The sequence below is a fragment of the Podarcis melisellensis genome (assembly GCF_964234715.1).
Source record: "Podarcis melisellensis genome assembly, chromosome: 8".
NCBI classification, from domain to species: Eukaryota; Metazoa; Chordata; class Lepidosauria; order Squamata; family Lacertidae; genus Podarcis; species Podarcis melisellensis.
The window spans coordinates 83,051,887-83,077,851 of record NC_138540.1 but is presented as its reverse complement, the minus strand read 5'-3'; the positions used below and the strand labels follow the sequence as shown (position 1 = coordinate 83,077,851).

The 25,965-nt window shown below is 46.4% G+C and overlaps 1 protein-coding gene across 1 annotated transcript in view; it reads left to right on the top strand.

Annotated features, from left to right (window-relative positions):
- ARHGAP35 (Rho GTPase activating protein 35) overlaps window positions 1–13,621 on the top strand; it is an 84,119-nt gene extending 70,498 nt beyond the window's left edge. Inside the window, exons 4-7 of the mRNA XM_081921896.1 lie at window positions 5,417–5,494; window positions 5,950–6,081; window positions 10,821–10,926; window positions 12,080–13,621. Of these exons, the coding sequence (XP_081778022.1) occupies window positions 5,417–5,494; window positions 5,950–6,081; window positions 10,821–10,926; window positions 12,080–12,443 (680 nt within the window). The 3' untranslated portion in view covers window positions 12,444–13,621. The remainder of the gene's footprint in view (window positions 1–5,416; window positions 5,495–5,949; window positions 6,082–10,820; window positions 10,927–12,079) is intronic.
- Window positions 13,622–25,965: the final 12,344 nt, after the last annotated feature.

Here is a 25,965-nt window from a genome sequence, read left to right as displayed (position 1 = left end):
ATATCCAGAGGGTACCAGGTTAGGGAAGGTTAATGTAGAGCAGCCTTCATTTATTTGTTTGTTTTAATGAAATTTTATTAAACAACAAACATAGGCCCAAATAGAAAGACAAATAAAGTAATATGAATTCAGCATAAGGAGCTTTTGATGACAAAGTCAAAAGAAAAAGAAAAAATCAGGAGTAAGTGTGATGCGTACAACTATAAAATTACACCTGGGGTATAAGAATGCACTGATCCTTCTGATTTCATCTCTGCCTGAGGGTTATTTCTTAAATATATGACAATGCAGTCACATGGGTGATGAATCCCTTCAAAATATGATTTTATTTGGTGACGTTTGTAAACAGGCAAGGCTTCTTCTTTTTTTTATACTTTGTTCATTCTACAAAGAATCATTGCAGTTGAAGGACAAGCTCCGGACAGAAAGAAGCACTCAGGGAGGGCATAGAACGCAACTGGTGAAGGTGTGGTCTGGGGAGAGTCCTGAGGGCCAGATAGAAAGGCCTGGCCGGACATCCCCCACCCCTACTCTAACATGATCTCACATGCTATATGTCTTGGCAGTTGGATTTGTTGGAATAGAACTTGAGCAAGACTGGGTATTATGGATTTTGAGGTATCATTCTCCATTCAATCAAGAATATTGGAAAGAAAGTGCCCACAGTTCCAAGAAACAAACTTTATGTGCCCCTTCCACAACAGAAGACTGTTGACTATTCCATTTCACCTTTATCTTGGAGATCCCTGATCTCCAAGGTTGTGTGGGTTTGCATAGGAAACATTGGGGAATCTACAAGAGCATTAGCTATAATTTATTATGCCAGGTGTTTCTATAGTTGCAAGGAAATGACTGTAGAGTCCACAGACACAGCATGGAGTTCGTATTTGGAGAAATCTGTTGCTGTTGTGGTTAAATAGTTTAAGGAGACTCATCTCCTTGAAAAAAGAGATCCATGGTGACAGTGTGTGTCTAGGTTTTCCCAAGCTAGTAGAGAAATCCCCAAAGCACAGATACTTTTCTCAGCCTCTGAAATTCTGTCTCCCTTGAGGGACTTTGGGCAAGTGCTCAGCCCTTACACCTTCTGGTTAGTCTGAAGTGCCTTCAGTATTTATATTTGTTATATCTGGAAGTGCAACTGTGACAGGTAGCAATGTGTTCCTGGGATTTTTGTGGGCCTGGAGACTTTGGTTTCTGCTGCCAGTTGAGTTCTAAAGTACTGAAAATACAAAAGTGAAGATCTAGTCATCTACTCCTTATCCAGCCTGGTGCATTTCCTCTCAGCTATGAACCTAGTGTCATTTTAACATAAGAATAAGAGTTTTCCAACCATCCCAAGTCTTCTTTTCCTCTTCCTGTTCTGCATATTACAAATTTGATCTTCCCCACATTTAGATTTATTCATAGCTGAACAAAAATTGCAAAACTGTTTTGCTATCCTGCGGGGGAGATGTTTATTTTCAGTTGAGTTTCTGAAAATCCTGGTGGGAAGGTAAGTGCTTGTGGCTGCAACTGGAATATTGAATCTCAAATCGCTAGGAACGTTGGTTCAGTAGGCTACTGACAATGAATGATCAGAGGTCAGAAGCCATTAGTGTAGAAAGTTTACCTCTGAATCAGTGGATAAGGCAGACATGTTAATCCTATTCAGACAAATTTGTACTTGTATATCTGTGCAATATATATAATTGGACTCCACCCAGACGGGGTTGGCAGTTGGTGAAAAATGAAGGCTGGTCTTAGTCATGCTTAGAATCAGGCCCATTGACATCAAGGGGACTAAATCTGGATCCAACGTAATATTAGCATCTATTTTTTTCCTGCATTTAGCAGTTAACTTAATATCCTTACTCTTCTTGTTTGGTAAATAGCAGTTCTGAGCATCTTCCATTTCATGCAGCCTAGCTTACTTGCACTGTTTTCAAAATAATTCAGTGGTACTAGCAGAAAGATGTGTGAGAGCCAAAGGGCACATTCTTAAAAGCAGCTGCATGGTGGGGCTCCAAAGTGGAAAAGAGCAGTGATGTTACGGGAAGGAGAAGATCAACAACCCCACGCCATTTCCCTTATCAAAATTTCACCCTTTCCCCAGGTGCTGTTGCCCCACTGGGTCCCCTTCAGATTTCCCTGCTTCTAAGTAAAAGTGAAAAGATTGAGAAACTGGGTCACAGATTGCCTGCAAAATGTGTCATTTTGGTCCTTAGAGAGTGGAACAAGGGCTGCAGTTGCCATTTCAGCTGCTTGCATGTGCCTAGACCTACTTTTGAGTTGGGCTTGGTGTGGTTTGATGTTCTCAAATACACCTGGCAGCCAAGCATTCTTTGTTTCTTGTGTTCTGCAAAGTCACTGCTCATTCTTCCTTTCTTTGTTTTGGCACATACACAAGCCTATTATATTAGCTCACATGTTAGTGTATGAATCCTGCATACTTTTTGCGTGTGACCAGGGTGGGTGTAAAACAGGATTTTGTAACGTAAACATGGAAGTGGATTGCAGGAAATATTGAGCCTGTTATTAAACACTGCTCCTTTCTGTGTGTTGAGCGGCTTCTACAATCGTCTTGCGTTGATCTCGGTTTGCTGTATTGTTTGTAAGCCGTCTCTGGCTTATGCCTCTCCTCTCAACTCAGGGGTGATTGATGTCTTGCTGTTGCTGCCTGTGTGTAACTGGAGAGAAGAAATAGAGCGACTGCGTCTCCGTGAGAATCTCTCTTAACATTCCAGGAAGGGGGGGGGCAGACGGAGGCAGCATTAATTGGGTGTTTATCGTAAAGCCATCTCGCAGACCTTTCTGCCCCAAGGTGTGTTTTGTTTGCTATGTACACCTTCGCATAGCCTGACTCTTACGGACAAAAATTGCTCTCGTGTCTCATTTTGATGGCTTTGTGTAGCGCATCAGTCAGGCATGTACTGCGTAATTCCGCAGCACCCCTGTCCCCTCCAAAGAAACGAGGCTAGCTTTGTTCGGTGTGGCGCATCAGGGAGCATTTGGGGTCAAGCTTGCTAACTAGAGCGCAGAGCTTGCAGAGGCTTAATGACTGCGTTAGGGTGTTCCAGCAGCCCTTCATGTCTCTTTCTGGCTCTTTTCTTCTCCTCCTAGTTTACACACTTGCCTTTTGATTTTCTGCGGGGCGGGCGCCACGTAGGAAAATGGAACCAGCAACCAGCGTGGGCTGTCGCTTAACTAGCTCCCTTTTGTCGCAGAGAGGCGTTAATGGTGCGCTCTGAGATGTCCCAATGACAAGGAACCACAAAGCAGCTGCAAGCAATGCGGCGATATGTGATGTATCTTGGGACGCACAACCGAACCTGTTGATGGCGCCTTTGCTGTGCAGTGTGGCCACGCTCAAGTCCAGGAGCTTAAGTGGGAAGGGGGGAAATTATTTGAGAAACACGGTTGCATTTTGGTGTAGTGAAGCTGGCTCAACAGATAGTCATTCCCGAGGCAGGAAATTTCTGAATGGCACAACCCACTAGAAGTTCCCTTGTGCAGGCCTTTGCAGAATCTCCCACTCGGCCGTCCTTAATAGCACCCTCCTGTGGTGCAGTGGGTCAGTGCATCTGGGTGTTGGTGGTTCAAGCCCACTGAGGACAGCTGTGGGTGCAGAATTCCTGCATTTCAGTGGGTTGGTCTGGATGACCCCCGGGGTCCCTTCCAACTCCAGAATTCTATGATTCTACTCAGATGTCACTGCTGAGGCACCCACCTCACCTTGCCTGTCAGGGCTGCTTCTGAGCAGGCAGAACAGGTACTTTGCGTCTTTAATCTATCCTGCATTGTCCATTGACAAGTTTGTTTGGATTCCAGGCAGTGGGAAGACAAATGGCAGCAGTGGCAGCTGCTCCTTTCCCTCTCCCCATCCATGGGCACAGTGGCTCTTTTGTTCCAGGCTTGGAATTATACGGCCCTCTGGGCTGGCCCATTAACCCAGTTTCCCTCCCTGATGAGGTGAATTGCTTTCTATGAAATGAGGTCCCTATACAGACAGCCTCTGTAGCAATTAAGAGCTTTTAAGCCATGCGATTGATGACCTGTGCTCTGAATAAATCCTCTTCACTCCAGATTCACCTACCATCAATCTATCCCTGGACTGGGTCTCAGCCTGGCCTTTTGCTTTTATCTCACCAAATACGAGCTTCTCAGAATGTGACAATTAAAACAATTACTAAATTGAGACATTCTGCTCCCCCCTCGCATCTTACAGTTTTCACTGAAGAAGGCCATCCTTCTAGCGAGACGGGCCACCTTTCTTCTCTTGTGTCCTTGGCCTTTTTATATTTACTTTGTAGATGCAATTCTAGTTTGCTTTATTTTGCAGTTCAGAGATGCTGCGAGCAGCATTTAAAATAGCAAACAACTTACTTAAAAGAATATCTGTTCAGGTGTATAACCTATGTCTTAAAAATGACCCAACAACCTGCAGCCTGCATTGTAATAGCAAGACTTGGCATTTATATAGTTAAAGGGTTTAAAATTCTTAATGATTTTTATATTGATGTGATCCTCAACAGCCCTGTGAGATGGACACATCTGGACTTGAGAGAGAGAGGGAGAGAGAGGGAGAGAGAGGGAGAAAGAGAGAGAGAGAGAGAGAGAGAGGTTTCCCCAAAGGCAAGCTTGGATTCTTTATCACTTGAATTCACTGTACCTTAGAACAAGTGGGCAACTTCTTTTTCCCTCTGGGGGTAATTGTCAGACACTGCATGCCAACGGTACAAGGGGGAGGAAATTGGTGAGGTCACCCTTCACCCCTCTTCCTACCCAGAAGGAGCAGATGGTTCTTGCCAGAGGTCTGAACTTTTCATTTGCAGAGGCTTTTAAAATTGGGCTGAGGGCCACAGGGTCTTTTCCCAATTCCTTTGAGATCAGGAGGCCCTAATAGATGGGAGAATTTTAGATTTTCTTGCACAGAGTTCTGTTCATTGTATTTGTCTTGTTTTTCTTGAAAGTGGTTGTCATAACATCACTTTATAAGATGTTAGAGCTGCTTGGGGTGTGTGGAGGGAGGAGTAGAAAGGGAGATACTTGCAGACCACAATTCTAGCTCTTTTTTCTCCTAGCTTGCATTGTGCGTAGAGTTCTATTACTTCTGGTATTCTAGCTGTACCTTCCTTTTAACAAATTATTGTACTGAGAGAAAATAAAAGTCAGCTGTGTTGTGTGCCTCATCTGACTTGTTCCTTATGTTTATATCCCCCCTCCTTTTCCATTATGGAACCCAAGGTGGTGTACATGTGGCACTAGACATATCCAGGACTCTTCAGCAAGAGGGAGGCCTCATGTGCCTGGGGAGCATTTGCACAATTTTATTTTCTTGAGGCAAAACATTTCTATTCCTCAACACATTTCTTCTCTGTTGAATGTTGCCTTTAGATCTGCACTTTTGATCCAGCGCAATTTCTTTCTCTTTCACCAGGGTTGGGTACTGAAGGTATCTATCGGGTGAGTGGAAACAAGTCTGAGATGGAAAGTTTACAGCGGCAGTTTGATCAAGGTAAGTCTCGTCCATTTTCTCTTATGTGGGATGGAGCAAAGCATCTTAGAACTATGCACATTTGTATTTCTGGATCTCTGCACAACAGTGGAAGAAATGCAAGTCTCTGTGTTGATTCTCCTAGTCATATAAGTGCTGGTTACAAATCTAAAATGTTAAGTGGTGTGCCCTCATTGACTATCACAATGGTATCTGAGTTTGTGTGCACTCAATATGCAGTTGCTAGAAGTTTTAGATGTCTCACTAGTCCCAAGTCCCAACCAGCACCTTACGAACACAGATAAATGTCCGTCTGCTGTACTACAGTAGTTGACATAATTCCCTTGGTAAATACCTAGGACCATCCTCTTTCACTAATTAATTAATTGATCTGATACTTGTAACAAATTTCAGAAATGTGTGCGCCTCCCTGGCAGCACTTTGCAAGGTGTAACCATTAAATGTGCTCCTTGTAGATCACAATCTGGACCTTGCAGAGAAGGACTTCACTGTGAATGCCGTAGCTGGAGCCATGAAGAGCTTTTTCTCAGAACTGCCTGACCCTTTGGTACCTTACAACATGCAGAATGAACTGGTGGAGGCCCACAGTGAGTATGCAACAGTTGGTGATGAAAAGCATTGTTTTTCCCTTATTAGAGAGCCTTTTAATCTTCCCCCACATTTCTCACTTAGCATCAGATTTGGCATTCCTTCTGTTTGGGAACCCATGTTCATAACTGCTGACTCATGTGCGCAGGTTTTAATTCCATATTTCTCCATCTTATTTCACTTCTGTGATGTTGCCAACATCATGGGTGCTTATGGCAAGTATGTTAGGAAATGGTTCTGAAGACTCTTGCTGTCCTATTAATCCATCCTTTTTGCTCACCAGTCTTCCATTCTTTAGACTGTGATGTATTATGGGATGCTCTTGTTGATAAAATATTGGGAATACTTAGTAGGCTGCCACCTTAATGGGGGGGGATCACAGATGATGGGGGGGACTCAGGGTCTACATTTTTAAAAAAATGGAATGATGGAGTTGCAGAATTTCCTTTTGAGTCCTGTACCTCCCAGTGCAGTGAGTACAAAATCCTTGGAGGTCCACTCTTGACTGCTGCACTCTGATGCCATCAGTGAGTGTGCTATTTAAAAACTAATTTCTCCTTCATGTTCCTATTTCAAAATCAGGTGTAATGCTGTGGTTCTTTCTGAGTTGCATGCAAGCTTTAAACTTGACCAAATATTTTTTTTCTCCCCAAGAACTGTAGTTCACTATTTCTGACAGGGCTATTTAAAACATTTCCTTTTAAAATAATGCTTTCTCCCTAAGGGGATTTAGTGAATGGATGTGAGCCTTGCCATGGCGACATCTAGAGCGAGAAAATAAAATAGCATGGGAAAGAGTTCCATTGTGTTTGTGAATGCCTGAAGCGGCACCTTCTGGATTTCTTTCCCTTTTTTTTAACCTGTCTTAAGAAGAAATTTCTTGGCTTTTGTCATGTATCCGTTTACACAAGGGGTGGCCCTCCAGATGTGTTGGGACGCCGACTCCCATCAGACCCTGCAGCCAGCATGGCCAGTGGTCAGGGACAATGGGAGTTGTAGTTCAACAACATCTGGAGGGACACAGGTTTCACATCCCTGGTTTGCACTGATTTAAAACCTAAAGTGTGGTTGCTGTATCTTAGACGCTGCATGAAGGGCTTCAGAGCATAAAGGCAACAACTCTGAAATGAGGAGCTAATCCACTTAATAAATTCTCCTTTGAGATGAATGGGATATTTCAAAAATTGACCCCACCCCAAAAATAGCCTGCCTGACAAATGCCTTTGCAAGACCATTTGACAGATTTTGATAACATGGTAAAATGAGCTTGCTGGGGCATTTGGTAGCCTGCTTTGAACATGCTTGAGAATAGCAGGATGTACATTATTTAAACCTTTTAGCACATATATAAGCCTTTGCTAATATTGTTAAGGTCAGCAATTCTGAACTGCCCTGGCACAGTCCTGTTAACACAGTCTACAGCAGAGGAGATGCCATGGTCAGAATATTTTTGGAAAGTGAGTTGGGTTGGGGGGAAGGTTAAAGCAAGATGGCTTCTGATACTGCATGGGGCTGCCCCAAAGGAGAGAGTGCAGCTGTAAAAAAAGAGGAGTGGGTCTGAATGCCTGCTGGGTGACATTTTACTTCAGGCCTTTGGATGCAATTAATTTAGAGGGCAGTAACTATTAATTAGGGACGCGAGTGGTGCTGTGGGTTAAACCACAGAGCCTAGGACTTGCCGAACAGAAGGTCGGTGGTTCGAATCCCCTCGACGGGGTGAGCGCCCGTTGCTCGGTCCCTGCTCCTGACAACCTAGCAGTTTGAAAGCACGAAGTACAAGTAGATAAATGGGTACCGCTCCGGAGGGAAGGTAAATGGCGTTTCCGTGCACTGCTCTGGTTCGCCAGAAGCGGCTTAGTCATGCTGGCCACATGACCCGGAAGCTGTACGCTGGCTCCCTCGGCCAATAAAGCGAGATGAGCGCCGCAACCCCAGAGTCGGTCACAACTGGACCTAATGGTCAGGGGTCCCTTTACTTTTAACTATTAATTGGTTGCACAGAGTCCCATGTGGTAGCACTTGTGGAGGAGAAATTGAGATACTTGTTCACTTAAAACAGAGCCTTTTACACCTAGTTAAAAATGCGAAACATCTCCCCAATAACACCATTCATAGAATCATAGAATTGGAAGAGACCACAAGGGCCTTCGAGTCTAACCCCCTGCCAAGCAGGAAACACCATCAGAGCACTCCTGACATATGGTTGTCAAGCCTCTGCTTAAAGACCTCCAGAGAAGGAGACTCCACCACACTCCTTGGCAGCAAATTCCAGTGTCGAACAGCTCTTACTGTCAGGAAGTTCTTCCTAATGTTTAGGTGGAATCTTCTTTCTTGTAGTTTGGATCCATTGCTCCGTGTCCGCTTCTCTGGAGCAGCAGAAAACAACCTTTCTCCCTCATCCTTTTATATATTTGAACATGGCTATCATATCACCCCTTAACCTCCTCTTCTCCAGGCTAAACATGCCCAGCTCCCTTAGCCGTTCCTCATAAGGCATCGTTTCCAGGCCTTTGACCATTTTGGTTGCCCTCCTCTGGACACGTTCCAGTTTGACAGTGTCCTTCTTGAACTGTAGTGCCCAGAACTGGACACAGTACTCCAGGTGAGGTCTGACCAGAGCCATTGTATGGATTGAGCTTGGAGGTGTCTCACAAGTCTCTACTGGATATGTTCATTGGTATAAATAGTGGCCTATGGCTGTATTTTGCTATAAAAATATGAATAGGTTTCCATGACATGGATGCCTTCTGACTGGATGATTGTACGTGACAAAAACAGATATTTCTACCCTATTTGGTTCTGTTTCAGAACACGCTCGGTTAATTAACAACACACTTTGAAGCAAATTGGCTCAGCTATTAAGTGTCCAACCCAGAGTGGTTTTCACAGTAGAACCATCAAATACAGTAATTAAAAAACGCAGGAATAAACAAGCAGTTTAACAAATACAGTTAAAACCCACATGATACAAAATGAGCAAAAAGTGTGCAAAATTCAGCAATTGATCAAAGCACCAGATTAATAAACCAATAATACGTATGTGCATTCTAGAGATGTTTCCCTCATTTGAATTTAACACAAGCAAAGGCTGGGCAATTCCTCATGGCTTCCCACTCCAGAGATTTCTCTTGTGAAATCAGGTTTTACATAGAGCTGCTCTTCTGATTTTTTTTTTTTTTTAAAGATGGGGCAGAAAAACCCCACAAGACCAAAGAGTCACAGTTCAGTCCCAGAAATACTTTGAAAAGCAACTTTGTGTTTCTGCAGGACTCAGTTTGGTGCAAATCTAAGACACTGCCTTGGGTCTGAAATGTTTCTTCTGTCCATTTCAGATGCGTTCAGAGTTTGGGAAAGACTTTGTACTGAGCTTGTTTTAGTCTGTCGAAGTCGTACGAGGTTTGGGGCCCTTTGCTGTAGAAGTAATTTCCAGAGGATTTCTGAGAGATGGTGTTTGCCCCTTTCTTATTGTGGCATTGTGACATGTATAAAAGTAATAATCTTCTCTTTTCAAGCAAATTGCCCAGCTGTTAGATTTACCCCTGTGATGCTTGCATACCATAAGAAAAACCGAGGCCTTTGTAGGAAAGTTTGCTACCTGTGTAGGAAATTGACATAGTTATGATTCCACATTGGAAACCTGGAAACCAAACAGGAAGCAGAGATTTTCTTACCAGTATTTGGATTTTGAAGGAAAACACATCAAAAAAGATTGACCTGTCAAACTGTTTAATGTTAAAAAGAGTCTCTCTTTAGAATAAGGAATGAGTAATAGCCCTGTGGGCCTTGGTTAATACCCTGATTATCTCATCTTTCATTTCTTTCTTTAAAAATGTAAGTAACCTCAGCTTCATTGTATTTTAACTCCCCAGCAGTTATAAGCCCCAAATATGAGTAACTTGGTTCAAACTTAATATGAAGATAACAATTGCAAATGGAGACTGTTGCAGAAGAAATGCAACTTGGCATAACTGAATGTGGTCTGGTCTGGTACCTGTCACGGTAAAATAAAAAGAAATTATTTTAATGACCTGCAAATCAGCTGTGATCCTCTACCTGGTATGCCCCACGGAGAGCCTCGAGGTCCATAAATAACAACACCCTAGTGGTCCCAGGCCCTAAAGAAGTTAGATTAGCTTCAACCAGAGCCAGGGCCTTTTCAACTCTGGCTCCGGCCTGGTGGAACGCTCTGTCTCATGAGACCAGGGCCCTGCAGGATCTGATTTCTTTCCGCAGGGCCTGTAAGACAGAGTTGTTCCGCCTGGCCTTTGGCTTGGAGCCAATTTGATTCCCTCCCCCCCCTCTCTCCCCCCCCCCCTTTCTTTTCCTTCTCCTGCGATGAGGCTACATTTTAATATTTTAATGTTCCATTATTTTAATGTTGTATTTTATTTTTGTTTTTAAGTTGTAATCATTCATCTTGTTTTTATTATTGCTTGTAAGCCGCTCTGAGCCTGGCCTTGGCTGGGGAGGGCGGGGTATAAATAAAAAAAAAAATTATTATTATTATTATTATTACCATGAAACCCTCTGTGCTCTTTGGGTTTGATGGATACAGAGGACTGTTGAGTGCCGTTGGTGGCGGTGGTGGTGGTTGGGCTTGTGGGATTTGTGTTCCTCCATTTACTCCTTAAACATCACTTGCAGGCTCTTTGAGTTTGCACTTGGGTAGTTGGAGATCATGAATGCCTGTTTGCACCTTGTAAAATGGTGAATTCCGGTCTGTTTCCCCTTTAAACAGAGATCAATGACAGAGAGCAGAAGTTGCATGCACTTAAAGAGGTGCTGAAGAAATTTCCCAAGGAGAACTATGAGGTCTTCAAATACGTTATCTCTCACTTGAGCAAGTATGTTCAACGCATGTTTTTTCTGTTCCTCTGAGATGCAAGGGGAAGGGGGGTACGGATCTCACCTTAGTTTTAGCTGTTGGTTTCTTAACAAGCACTGGAGCTGTGTAAAGCTAACGTTGGGTCATTTCACAGCCACAATGGGGCAGTGGAGCTTGCCTGAAGTGAATCTGTTCCCTGACGTTTCTCCCAATTAAGCAAGCCTCCATTTATCAGGGGTCTCATTAAGTTTGGTAAATCCTGCTCCTCCAGAAATTGGCAGCCGTGCTCTGGCAGAGCTTGTATTAGGCCTGCTGTCTCCCCAGTTTCATTAGCCATGGCCAGGGGGCATTTGCTGCTTTTCAGAGGTCATATTCACAAGGCTGTGCTCTTAAGAGTCCCAGTTAATGAGCCCAAATCACCACCAGCCCTTTGGTTCGGTTCTCACAGCCACTGATACAGATCGTCGAGGCCCTATAACACTTGAAGGTGCGTTCTTGGCAGCGCTCTTGACAGCTCGCTAGTTCGGGGGGAAACAAGATGACTAAAGGATTTTGAGGTTTCCCGCTCTTCTTGTATAGCTTTGAGTGTATCTTTGGAGTCCTGTTTTAATCTGAGTGTGTTTCAGTTCTGGAGTGATTTTGTAGCCAGCCCTGTTCTACTCTTAAAAGAAAGGAGGCAAAATAATCTCGTTGCCATTTTTTTAAACTGTTCTGACTGGCATGAGTAAAAAGCGATTTAATGTTTAGGACCCTCTTAGTTTGCCAGCTGCAGCAAATCTAACTGTCACCTTCAACCAACGCTATCTCATCTTTCCCCCTGCATTGCTCCAATAACTCTCCCTCCTGTTTCTGGTCACTACCAGCACCACACTCCTTGCTGCTATGTTTCCTTACCTTCCTACCCATGTGTGGTAATATAAGAGCATAACTGAGATACCAGGAGACACACATGCAGCCGGGCAGGCAGTTGTCCTGTTGCAGCAGGCTGGGTTGAGAGTTAGCCTGCCCCACAACTTAGTCCCTGATGTGTGCAGCTGCCGCCTAGACCCTTCTGTCCCTGCTTCAGGAAGCGTAGAGTGTACCTTCCGCTTTGCCCAGTAGCCCACAGCTCCCCTGTGGTTTTGAGCAGGCCTTGCTAACCTTGTGCGTTGGTGTCTCCCGTGTCTTTGCAGAGTAAGCCACAACAACAAAACCAACCTGATGACGAGCGAAAACCTCTCCATCTGCTTCTGGCCCACCTTGATGAGGCCCGACTTCAGCACCATGGATGCTCTCACTGCTACTCGTATTTATCAGACAATCATAGAACTCTTCATCCATCAATGCCCTTTCTTTTTCTACAATCGGCCCATCATTGAGCCTCCCGGGGCCATGCCCAGCTCTCCCTCCGCCATTCCTGCCAGCACGCCTTTCCTGTCCTCCACACCTGTGATGGCCCAGCCGTCCCCTCCACAGACTCCTCCTCCCCCCTCGCCGCAGTCTCCCCTCCAGCCCCTTCTCGCCCCACAGCTTCAGGCTGAGCAGCACACACTGTGAACCCTGGGCACAAGAGGACATCGAGGTCTCCTCCTGTTCTTCCACGCGGAACAGAGACTGGAAACTCAACCCCGTCATCTGTCGCCCTCCCCCCCGTCCCCCTCCCCTGCCACTTGGTTGCAAACTTCAGCTGGGCAAACTTCAGGGGCGAGCTGGAGTATTGGACACATGTGACGCCTTGGTTCTGCCTCAGTGCCTGGCACGGAAGGGTCTGCTGCGTCAAGCATGACGTCGGACATTCCTTTGAGCAGGAGGGGTCTGGACCTCTCTCTGAATGCTGGATCTGATCAGTTCCGACCGGAGCAAACCTGTAGAACTCACGCGAACACTGCTGCGATCAGCTGGGGGGTGGGTGGCTTTGGACGAGTGTTTGGGGATTTCTCCCGTACACAGACAGCGAAGACCTGCTACAGCCTGGCAAGATGTGGAGCCCCTACCCCCCAAACACATTCCACGATCTGCAACCAAGGGCCTGTTCTGCACCGCTGGGCACCTCCTCATCTATTTTGGGGAGACCACCGTTTCACCTTAGACCAACTCTCACCGTCCCAGCATAGCTGCTCAGAAGGTCTGGACCAACGCATCTGCAAAGAGAGGCTTTTTATGTTTTGGCAAAGGTGGAATGTAAATTTCTCCTGACTTTTAAGTGTCGGCCAATCGCAAAGGGGGAAGGAACTAACCTTGAAAACAAACAAATGGCGAGGAACATTAGAAGAAAACACCACCACCATCCGCTGGTTGGGTTGTTTTTAATCTGGCAAAGTAGTAGTTTGGGACAATGGCTCCTTTTTACTTGAGCAGAGAATTTGTGTGTGGCAGAGGCTCCCTGGCAGGGTGGGGTGAGGGCAGTCCAGGTTTGGTCTGGCTGGTTCTGCTATCTTTATTTGACAAATCATTAACATATCTCTCACACTACAAACACACCCACACTTTCCGCCTCACGCAAAATATTGGTGTTTGCACTTAATTGAAGGGAGAGTGTGAGGCAGGGGCATGTGTGTGTGTGTCTTTTGCAAACACAAACGATGATTTGCTGTCTGACTTGGGATTTAATTCCTCTAGAACACTATGTTGACAGAAACACTGTTGTTAATCTTCGTGCGCGAGTGTATGTGGGCCGTATGGGGTTGGGAGCAAGTGGTGCGGCTATAGAACAATGGCTTTTTAAAAAAAACAAAGGTTGCTGGTGGAAACATTTTAAAGGATAAAAGCTGGTGCAGGAATGAAGTGGAAGGAAATGAAAGTGAATTTCACCCCCCCCCCCTCCAAACCCAGAGTCAGAGGAGGCAGGCTAACAGAAGAAAGCCCCACACTGCGGTCTCCTGGAGTGGCTGGTCCAGATTCGGTTCACTAATTTCTGCGGTTTGCTGCCATTATAAAGGTGGCTTGAGGAGTGGCCATGCCATGGGATGGTAGGATAAATCTGACGGCAGGTTCTTGAGACCTTCAGGCGCAACCTTAAACCACTAGAATTAACTGCCTTTCCAGCATCCCTGAAAATGGCCACGAGTCCCTATCGCCATGCCTGGAGCCTGGACCTTGGTTGTAGACCTGTCACTGAGCTGCTTCTGCCCCTTCCCCTCCCTGCCTCTCTCCATGCGGTGTGTGTGTGTGTGTCTCTGCCCTGGCTCTGCTGTTTGGTGCATCCTGTCTCCATGCACGGCCCCTTGTCCTTTCCCCACACCTGGAGCCACGGTATGCTCATATCAGCCATCAAACCTGTGGTCTTTTCCTAGCCGGGGTGCATGTTGGGCATGCAGTGCCCCCCGGCTTTGCTACTGTGTGACCTCGGCTTCTTTCCTTGCATCGTTGCTGGGGGGGGGGGGAGCGCGTTGTGCAGGGAAGAGGCAAGAATTGAAACCACTAGGGATAACCAATCAATATTTCCTGTGCAGGCACCATTGAGAAGAATGGTGGCTGTACTTCAGCAGTGCCTGGTAAACTGTCCTGTAGAGTGAGTGTGTTTGTGTGTGTGTGTGCGTGTGTGCATTTGTGGGGTGGGGGAGATGGAGGAATCTACTTAGTAACAGGGCAGTTTTAACTGGAGTTTCCACGGTACCCCTGGGAGGTCACAAGGGAGCAATCCCCTATGCCACCCTTTCTGTCTCTTCGCACTTTAAAGCAGAACCTGTGGTTTATTGCTAGTTTTAGCATTTCAATGATGTTTGTGTTAATTTCAGTAGGATGGGGAGAGAAACCCCAGTTCTCCCCCAAAAATTTTTTTAAAAACCACAACCCCTCCACCTTTATCCCCCCCCCCCTCTTTCCGGCATCCAGAGCCCAATCTTCAGCAAACTCTCTCCCCCCTATAAATAAGCTGAATTATGTACTCCTTATTTTAGAACCACATTTAAAATTTGTATCTATGTCAGGATTGTGTGCTTGAAAGCATCCCTTGCGAGCATTCCTTACAAGTTTTTTTAAAAAAAAAATATTCTCATGCGTTAATGAAGCTTTTGTGTAAATAACAAACTCTTTTTGGTTTGTTTAGACTGTTAAAAGGAAAGCAGACTGTTTTGCCATCCTTTATGCATGCATAACCCTAAAGGGCTGGGGAAGATCCCCTCCAACCTTTCACCTTGCTTCCGCCGTGTTTTGCTGTGGTCTCGGGCTGGGCGAGCAACCAATAATGTAGGCTTTCTACCTGGGACAGGTGGGTGATTCCTGCTGCGTATGCAGCCTGTTTTCCTGTGCCTTCTCTTAGGGTCTAATGCCAAACGCCTCTGTCTGAAGGACCTCTAATGAACAGCTGTTTAGATTCAGGGTGCTCTTCCTTGCTATCTCGATCAATGAAGGGTGGCTTAACCCACCTCAAACCCCATCAGTTTGCTGCACCTTGAAACTTCCGATACAGCCTCATTATCGCTTGCAGCACACACAGAATTGAAGTGGACGGGGCTGGCACAATGGGTTTCAGTGTGCTGGTTGGCGCTCTACCGTTGTTGATCTGGCCTCGTGATTCCACCCTCAGTTGCTGCTCTCAAAAGGGGAAAGGTGGACAGGAAGAGGAGTTGCGCTTTTCCCCGATCCTGCCCCTTCCTCAGAATGCGTCGTGTAGAAGGGAGAAAATGCCCGTCGTTCTTTTCGGGCGGTGGTGGCTTCCATAGGATTTACCATTCCACAATCCACGAGGTCATCTGAAAAGTCTGCTGGAGAAGCGAAGTTGGTGCTGCAGCCCACTGGAAGGCATGTAGACTGCAGAACCAAGGGGCCATTTTTTAAATCGTCAGACCAGGCGGCCCCTGCAGATCTACCCAGCAAAGTGCTTCACCTGTTGCCATTCCTCCTTTTGAGATAAGTGCTATCTAGTTCCTACTCAAACTACCTGTGTAAGTCTCTTTGGTTACAAGTGACGGGTTTGGGGTTTGTTTTTTTGACTGGTAACTTGCTAAAAGACTTGAGATCCTACCCCCGACACCCCTAATTTGCCTAAGCTGTGCCATTCCTTTGCACGCACTCGTGCCCCACTTTGGTGTCCAGCATCATGCCACGGGTACGCAAATATTCCCAGCTTTTTCTGCAGTTGAGACTACGTGCGTGCTTGGGCTGTCATACAGGCAGAGAGGAGCAGTCGCGAAAGGATTAGGAGTCCGTAGGGGCGTTTTCAGTCACAGTCTTGGTAGATCCAGCTTTCTCGTGACAGCATTCTGCCCAAGGCTCCAAAATATGGTCCCATGCCTCCTGAAGCCCTCTTCCTTCTTCCCAAGCCTGTCGCTCTCTGGATTGCAACCTCTGTACCAATTGGCTAGGCTGGCAGGGGGGCTGATGGGAGCTGCTGCTCAAAACCCCTAGAGGGTGCTGGGCCAGGGAAGGTTGTTGTGAAATGTTCACCTGCCCTAATGGGAGGGTTTTTGTGGAAACTCGCCAGGATCTGCTTTGGAAGGCCACACTTTTGGTGCCAAAGGTTACCCCGCTGTACCCCTCCCTCCCCCTTGGAAAGGATTGCTGGGCTTTGCTGTTCTGTGATTATTTAAGCGGGAGACAAGCGGCAAAAATTTTGCACCACCCGCCCTTCATTTCAAAACGCACACAAACACTAAATCCAGCTGCTGCTGTGGTTGAAATGACAAACATTTCAAGGCTCTGCTATCGGCTAACTTAACGTGTGCATTTTTAATTTTTACATTCGCTAAAGGAACCCCACCGGGGAATTCTTTTTTGTTCTTAATCGCTTGTCCGGATCTTTCCTCCTTGACTTTTGTGACTCGGCAGCCAACGTTCTAAGCCTGACTTTGCGTTTTTGTACACCTGGTCTTGGTTTCTGCTCCTCGGTTTCTGATGCCTGGCCGGTGGGATATGCTTTGGTCTGCAGACAAAACAGTGACCCCCAGCAACCCACAACATCTGTCTCTGTCTAAAACTCTGAATAGTCTTTTGTGGAGGTCCAGGGGAGGAGAGGAGCACTGCCTCCCCCTTCACTGCCTCTATCATAGGTCCTAGTTTAACTGTTAGGTTTAACTCTCCCCACCCCTTGTTCTGTAAAATCAAAATACGATAGAAATATTGTATTTTTAAATGTAGTTTAAGGCAGGGCATAAGTTATTGTTTAAATAAATAAAAAACTTTTTTTCTCCCTGTGTACATTTAAAAAAAAAAAGCCCGATCTGTTTCTCAAATTGTATGGGAATTAAACTTGTCCTGAAAAGTTGAGTTTAGTTTCTGCACTCAGCTTATATAATTTCCCCTCCCGGTACTTGTATTTTCACATGTAAAATTACCTCTATATATGTTGAATTAACAATTTTTTGGAATCGGAAGAGGAAGGAAAAAAAAAATATTAATGGTAATAAAATGTGTAGTAGTTCCAGCTAAGTATGTGCCCAAGACACTCTTCACAGAAACAAACAAGAAATATTGAAAGATCTGTATGTAAAGACAAGTCTAATGCTTATTTCTCTGTATTTTTAGGAGCCTAACAACATCCTTTAGTTATTGGTGATAGAATATTTCCTTTTTATGCTTCTTTTAAAAGACATTCTTAACAATTTGTGGTTCTTTTTCCCCAGGCCAATCCAATTAGTGCATGATAATGTTGAAAGCTCTGGGCAAAAAAAGAAAAAGTAAAAAAAAGAAGGCCCTTTTTCTGCTGAGTTTAAAGAAAAAAAAATCATGTATTTGCTACAGAGTATTGTATGTGTCTCAATGGGAATGGTGTAAAAACTTAAAGGCCTTATGTGATATGTATCATAGTTAATAAACCAATCTTGTAAAAAAAAAAAAGGAAAATACTCCCTCCCTGTCTCTCGGCAGGCACCCATATACACATGCAGGCACACAACATCACACGCACGCGTCCTTTGTTTTGCTCCTGCCTCTTTGTCTCTTGCGGAGAAAATCTTGCTAGCTGCAAGCTGTCTTTTCGGCACAGTAGGGGAACCTCCGCGTTTGCAGAGAGGGGCTGACAGCATTGAATACCGCAAATGGTTTAAGGCGTCCAAAGGAGGAAATAGCAACTCCTGGCGAAGGAACAGGTTTCAGCCACCTTCCTTTGTTTGGTCCCACCAACCCCTTCTGCTGAACTGGGTGGTCCTGGTTTAAACGTGGGTCTGCTAGGTGCATGTCTGACATGTGGCAGTGTGTTGTTTTGAGGGCCAGAAGTAAGCCTCTGCTCTCGTATCTTTCCCAGAAGAGTGCTGAAATTTGCACTCTGATTCATCCTGCAGAGGACGGCAGCTTCCGTTCGTCAAACTATTAAGACGTGGGTCTCTAGCCCTCATGGTTGTATACTAAAGAAAGGTGCTGTTTGGAATTCTGCCCCAAAGGAGATTCATGCAGAGCTTAAATTGCTTAGCTACGATTACTTTTCTGGAACTGTGGAGATGGGGGAAGGAATTGAACTCCCACCCACTCTGATCTCTTGGCTAATATAAAGGTAAAGGGACCCCTGAACGTTAGGTCCAGTCATGGCCGACTCTGGGGTTGGGGCGCTCATCTCGCTTTATTGGCTGAGGGAGCCGGCGTACAGCTTCTGGGTCATGTGGCCAGCATGACTAAGCCGCTTCTGGCGAACCAGAGCAGCGCACGGAAACACTGTTTACCTTCCCGCTGGAGTGGTACCTATTTATCTACTTGCACTTTGACGTGCTTTCGAACTGCTAGGTTGGCAGGAGCTGGGACCGAGCAACGGGAGCTCACCCCGTCGCGGGGATTCAAACCGCCGACCTCCTGATTGGCAAGTCCTAGGCTCTGTGGTTTAACCCACAGCGCCACCCGCATCCCTTTTCTTGGCTAATATAAGCACCGTCTATTAACAAGTTCCTGTATGTTGTGGGAAGTCAACCAGGATTGACAAGTTAGCACCAAATACCCACACAGAAAATTACTGAGTCAAGCTGTAGGTTCCAAACACAGTTTCTGATTGTTTGAGGCTGCTGTCTGCTGAGCTGGAAAGAAGATGGTGCTCGCTGTCTAGACCAGCCTTTCTCAATCTTGGGCCCCCAAGTGTTGTTGGACTACAACTCCCATCATCCCTAGCTAGCAGGGGTGATGGGAGTTGTAGTCCAGCAACACCTGGGGACTCAAGGTTGAGAAAGTCTGGTCTAGAGTCTCAACTTTGGGTTTTAAGAGCAAATGTCAGACCTAAGAGTAAATGCTACAGACCAAGCGCCTTTGTTAAACTGCTTCGAGGTTTTACTTAAAATTTAAAAGGTAAAGGGACCCCTGACCATTAGATCTAGTCGCGTATGACTCTGGGGTTGCAGCACTCATCTCGCTTTATTGGCCGAGGGAACCGGCATACAGCTTCCGGGTCATGTGGCCAGCATGAACAAGCCGCGTCTGGCAAACTAGAGCAGTGCACGGAAACACCGTTTACCTTCCTGCTGGAGTGGTACCTATTTATCTACTTGCACTTGACGTGCTTTTGAACTGCTAGGTTGGCAGGAGCAGGGACTGAGCAACGGGAGCTCGGCCCACCACAGGGATTCAAACTGCTGACCTTCTGATCGGCAAGCCCTAGGCTCTGTGGTTTAACCCACAGCGCCACCCGCGTCCCTTACTTACAATTTAGTGCTATACAAAGTCTGTTGAACAAGTGACAGATAATTTGCAGCCTGTTTGATGATCCCAGATGTGTAAGGACTGAAATGTGCCTGAACCAAAGCCTGTTTGTTTTCTTCTACCCAAAAGGTAGCAGGTGTGGGTTCGAATCCTACATTTGAGGGCTAAACCAGCCTGTGATGCCCTAGCAGAGAACTGTTTCAGGAGCGGAGGCTGGATATGCAACAGTTTTCACTGTCAAAGAGGAGTGATTTAAGCGATGCCCTCTAGCCTTAAACATTCAGGGCAAGATCTTGCCCAGGAAGGGATATTTCGCATACAGAGCACCTCTTGCACTAAGCTTATCTCCACTAGGAAGGCAGATAGCATCCCAGGCATGTTGCTGTGAGGCTCAGCTGTTTCTCCCAACACACAACTAAGCTTTACTCAAGAGTAGGCCCAGAGACATTAATGAGCACGACTAAGACCCATTAATTCCAGTAGGTCTGCTTGAGTAAAACCTAGCTGAATAACCTGTTCCCAAAGCTCTGATTCTGCTGCTACTAGCCCTGAAGTGCTTATTTTTTAAATGTACATAGAATATCCTGAAGTGTATGGTTCTTTTGAAAAGGACCTGTGTTTTGACAACCATAACTGGGAAAGCTGTTTTGGGGTCCTGGGGGTTTGCTGTAGATTGTTCCTACAAGGCTAAGTTGGGGCTGGCTCCCTTTTAAAAAGAATTTAAAAGTTACTTATTCGAAGCATTTTTTACTTCCCTCTAAAGCCAAAGAGATTCGTACAGATTTATACAAAAACAAAGGCGGACCCTGTCTTCAATCTAAAAGGCACAACACGAAAGGAAAAAGGGATGGGGAGGGAGGAGGAAAAGAAGCAAACTCAGCCACCAGTTCTTAAAGTGACAGAGCTCTTACGCTGGGATGGAAACGGGTTCAAGGAGAAGAGGAGCCAATCATCTGAGGGTGTGGCCTGCTTCCCTTGAATTGCAGGTGTTCTATTTTAAGTTTCCTACGCAGCGTTCTGTGTGTGCAGCAATTTCTGCTTAGCAAGAAGATGTCTCTTAGGAGGTTGAGCTCTTACTGTGAACACTGAACACGTTCTTCTGATGGCTTCTTCACTCCTTGCCTGGTGAGTGTTCTGTAACGCAAGTGCTGCCCCCTAGTGTTCAACATACAGCATCTGTCGCATACAGGAATCGAACCTGCAACCTTGGCATCATTCACACCACCCTTTAACCAACTGAGCTATCCAGGATGGACTAGGGTAGTGCAACTAGTAATTCCCCTGTCTTGGGCCAGTTGCCTCTTCGATATCTCAGCTTCCCAACTGTACTCTATGTATTTATCGTGATTTAAGTTGTTTATGTCGTCCCAGGGCTGGTTGCAACAACTTAAAAGAGTCTGCGTTAAAAATGGTTAAAGCAAATGACGGTCACAGGAAAATGTCAGGCAATTCAATCTGTCAAGAAAACTTGCATTTAGGGGCTGAAGCCTGTTATTATGGTTCTTCATCGCTGATTAAATATTTTTTCGCTGATCGGTTTGTTTAAGGACAGGTGACTAATCACTTAATTGATTGCACATTTAGCAAGCAGCCCATGAAGGTGCGCTTTAAAAAAAGATACTAAAACAGCACGATAAAAATTATCCATTTGATAAACCAAAACTCCCCTATTGCATCTGTATGAGACCCTTAATCTCGGAGTCATGGATTCGAGTCTCACGTTGGGTAAAAGCTTCCATCGTTGCAGGAGGTTGGACAAGATAACACTTGCGACCCCTTCTAACTCTACAATTCTACAAAAGCAAGAAACTATCCCTAATTCCAAAGAGCTAGAGGCTGATGTAAGCCCAGTGAGGTACATTAAGGCTAAATGATTGCGGATGGAGGGTGAACTCACTCTATGTGAGGCTGCCCTTGAGACTGACCAAGAAACCCCAGTGGGTGCAGAAAGCCGCAGTGAGACTCCTTACAGGGTCCTTGCCGCAGGATCACATTCACCCTGTGCTATACCAGCTGCACTGGCTCCTGGTGGAATACAGGATCAGGTTTAAGGTGCTGGTTTTAACCTTTAAAGACCTATACGGCCTAGGACCCTCGTACCTACGGGACCGCCTCTCCTGGCATGTCCCACAGAGTACCTTACGGTCTTCAAACAAAAACATCTTGGAGATCCCAGGCCACAGGGAGGTTAGGCTGGCCTCAACCAGAGCCAGGGCTTTTTCGGCTGTGGCCCCGATCTGGTGAAACGCGCCGTCACAAGAGACTAGGGCCCTGCGGGACTTGACATCTTTCCGCAGGGCCTGCAAGACGGAGCTGTTCCACCAGGCCTTTGGCCAAGGCACAGCCTGACCCCCTCCTTTGCTAATCCTCACAGAACTTTAGCCCAATCGTTCCCATTAATTTGATTTTGAATTGATTTTAGAATGCTGTGTTACTTTTATTTTTGTTAGCCGCTCTGAGCCCGGCTTTGGCTGGGGAGGGGGGGGATATAAATAAAATTATTTTATTATTATCATCATCATCATCTTCAACATTGGTCTTCCTAGCATAACCAAGCATTCTGTGCCCTGAACCACACTGCCTGGAAGAAGGGACTAAGATGCTGTGAAGACCAGAAAAAGAGAGGGGGTGGAAAGAGATGATCAGGGGTTTATTTTTTTTGGCAACTGGCTAAATTGTGTAGATCTTGCTTCTGCAGCACCACCAATTCACATTATGCTTTTTAGAGCATAAGCTAAAAAATAAAAATGAAAGCAATATTCATTGCCCCTGGGAGCTTACAAACGAAAATACCCTTCCCTAAGCTTGCCCCCGCCAGAGGTGGACTACAGTTCACATATGGCATTGCTGGTGGGAATTGTCAGAACATCTGGCAGGCACCAAGTTGGGGAAGGCTAATCAAAAGTTTGATGGTGACAGGAAGGCAGAGAAGAGAGATGTGAAGGCACGTTGGTCTTTGGGGCATCAATGGCAGGTCTTGACACCCTGCACCTATTCTCCTTCTCTTCCTTTTAGGGCTTTTGGCTCTTCCACAACCTCCTGGGCACCTGGCAACCTGTGCCTGCTTTTTACCTTCTCAGATCCTCAGGGAATCATAGAATAGAATCATAGAATCATAGAGTTGGAAGAGACCACAAGGGCCATCGAGTCCAACCCCCTGCCAAGCAGGAAACACCATCAGAGCACTCCTGACATATGGTTGTCAAGCCTCTGCTTAAAGACCTCCAAAGAAGGAGACTCCACCACACTCCTTGGCAGCAAATTCCACTGTCGAACAGCTCTTACTGTCAGGATGTTCTTCCTAATGTTTAGGTGGAATCTTCTTTCTTGTAGTTTGGATCCATTGCTCCGTGTCCGCTTCTCTGGAGCAGCAGAAAACAACCTTTCTCCCTCCTCTATGTGACATCCTTTTATATATTTGAACATGGCTATCATATCACCCCTTAACCTCTTCTTCTCCAGGCTAAACATGCCCAGCTCCCTTAGCCGTTCCTCATAGGCATCGTTTCCAGGCCTTTGACCATTTTGGTTGCCCTCCTCTGGACAATTCTCTGGAAGAATTGCAGGACTAAACCCTCCCAGTTTCCCAAAGTTTGCCCTTTATCAGGCACATCCAACTCCCAAGGGACAGCAATCTACTCACAGTATGGAAAGACCGGCTGTGATCTACCCATTGTCATTGCCAGGAGTTGCTGAGCTTCTTTTAGGGGAGACTTGACCTGTTGGACACGCCTGCTGTGTATAAACACTTGGCTGCAGATGTTTTAGAGTCCGGCAGGTGGCAGACAATCCCCACATTCTCCTCACCTGTCTTGATCATTTTCATTTTGCCATCTGTCTGCCCTTTCTCATTTCCTCCTCCGCCAAGGAGATCAATTTCTGGGAAGGAGGGCTGGGCAATCTTTGTGCACACGGTCTGAGCTCTCTTGGCAGAGTTGGCCATGTCATCTGAAAATCAGCCACTGGAGCATGGGCATAGCCAAGATTTTTGTTTGGGGAGGCAGCCAAAGTTGTTGATTTCTTGGGAAATCACAGGTAAAAATACCTTGTGAATAGGACATTGCAGGGGGCAGGTTTCTGCTGGGGGGGCGGGCAGATAATTGTGTACAGTCATACCTCCTGTTACAGATTCTTCAGGTTGTGTTTTTTTGGGTTACAGACCGCCGAAACCTGGAAGTACCACAAGGGGTTACTTCCGGATTTTGGCGGTCACACATGCGCAGAAGCTCCGAATTGCAACCCGTGCGTGCGAATCACAACCTGAGCGTCCACTGTGCTTTCAATGCTTTTCCATATTCGTGGATCTTCGGGGGGAGGGACTACTCCCCCTTTCCCCAGCTAAGCCCATGCATCCACAGAGCTGCTCCTGACATTGTTGTTTATGTCAGCATCGCCCACGAGCCAGTGCACCAACTGGACTCATGCACCTCAACTGGGCTAGGCGAGCTGGGTAGCACTGGGTAGCACTGCCAGAGACCACCTTTCGCTCAGGAACAGGTCACAGTGCTGTGGACTCACAGCTTAGAGCTGAGAGCACCGGATTCACTGTCTCAATAATACAGTCGTTGCGCAGCAGAGTTTTGCAGAGTCTTGCAGAGTATAAACCACTCGGAGAGCAGCTCTGTAGAATATCTTCCTTTTATTCTGTAACTATGATACAAAACTATATACAGAGCTGAATATTCTAAGCATAAATCAATGCTACGCTGAGAGTCTGCAGCTGCTCTTAGCAGCAACCTTATCTCTAGACACGATCTCTAACACTCTCTCTCTCTCACCGATACACTGACTGACTGACTCTCTGACTCTCACACACATTGATGTGGTGCTGAGGCAGAATAAGTAGACAGCAGAACACGCCTCCTCCTCTCTGGAGAGTCAGCAGAGACCATCAGGAGATCATCAGGAGATTCTTGGGTATGGGAGGGGTGAAATCTCCTCAGTTTAGTCATGTCCGACTCTTTGTGACTCCCTGGACCAGAGCACGCCAGGCACTTCTATCTTCCACTGCCTCCCGCAGTTTGGTCAAACTCATGCTGGTAGCTTCGAGAACACTGTCCCACCATCTCGTCCTGACATGCTCCTGACATTAGGCAAAGTGAAATGACTGCCTCGGGTGACAGGCGTCAGCAGCAGCACGCACCTCTCCCTGTTCATCCTCAGCCCTCAACTACAGTGGTACCTCAGGTTACAGATGCTTCAGGTTACAGACTCCGCTAATCCAGGAATAGTGCTTCAGGTTAAGAACTTTGCTTCAGAATGAGAACAGAAATTGTTCTCTGGTGGCGCGGCGGCAGCAGGAGGCCCCATTAGCTAAAGTGGTGCTTCAGGTTAAGAACAATTTCAGGTTAAGAACAGACCTCTGGAACGAATTAAGTACTTAACCCGAGGTACCACTGTATTCCCTTCCATTGCTGTGTGGTCTCTCCTGGGCCCTCAATCTGGTCTGCAGCCTCAGGTGTAGTGGCACATGTTCTCATGTGCTGTTGCTGCTGCTGGCATCCGTCTGTTTCGGGAGACATTGGAGGAGTGCCTCTTCGGGGATGAAGTGAAGCCATTGGAGAATCACAGCGCCTGCTGTGGCTGTGGAGACCGATGCGGGAGAGACATGTTTCATTGCAGCCAGGGAAGAGGAAGGAATCCGGTTGTGCTGCTGCAGATGCACCTTGCCGTTCCTACTCTTTGGGCTCTCTCCCAGAAGGCATTCCTCCTCTGGTCACTGTTATGGAAGCACAACCCGACTGTCCGTCTGTCTCCAGGCCCTGCAACCGACTGCAAAGGGTTTTCATCTGGCAGAGCTAATGTTGCCAGCCTTCATGTCACGTTTGCAGACATCTTCATAACGTAAGAGTTGGTCTAGTGCTTGAAGCCACTATCCTTCCCTCTTAAGATTCAGCTGGCAGTCCAGTTGAATTTTGGGCACGCAATGGAGAGCCAGCTGCCATCTTGACTTTTGCCTCTGGCAGCAAAGTACATTAGGCCAACCCGGAGGCAGCTGCTTAATGGCAAGGCCTGAGCAGGGACGCGGACTTATAAAAAATATTGGGGGGCCCCGGGAAAGCTCATGAATAATAAATAAGCTCATGAATATGCAAATAAAGTGGCGCCGCCTCCTCGTGAGCGAATAGGGGAGAGCGTGCTGCGCCTATTAATCAGCTCCAAAGGAAATTGGGTGGAGCTTTTGCTCGGGAGGGAGGGCAGGAGGCATGCAGCCTGCCCCTCCCTGTGCATTTTGGGCTGGGGGAGGGGCGGCGATGGCGCTCTGCTGGAGGGGCGCCGGAGATTATTGGGGGGGCGGAGCCCCCCAAACGAATTTTTGAGGGGGCTCGGGCCCCCTCAAGCCCCATGGAGTCGGCGCCTATGGGCCTGAGGTAATAAAATAAACAGATTACAGGGGCTACAAAGAAGGGCTTAGGTTGCCCCCTTAATTCACCGCCACCACCAACTGATCACCAATGAAACCTTGCAGCAGCCCCATATTTTAAAACAAGTTTGCCTCCATTGGTGGATTAATTTATCGAAC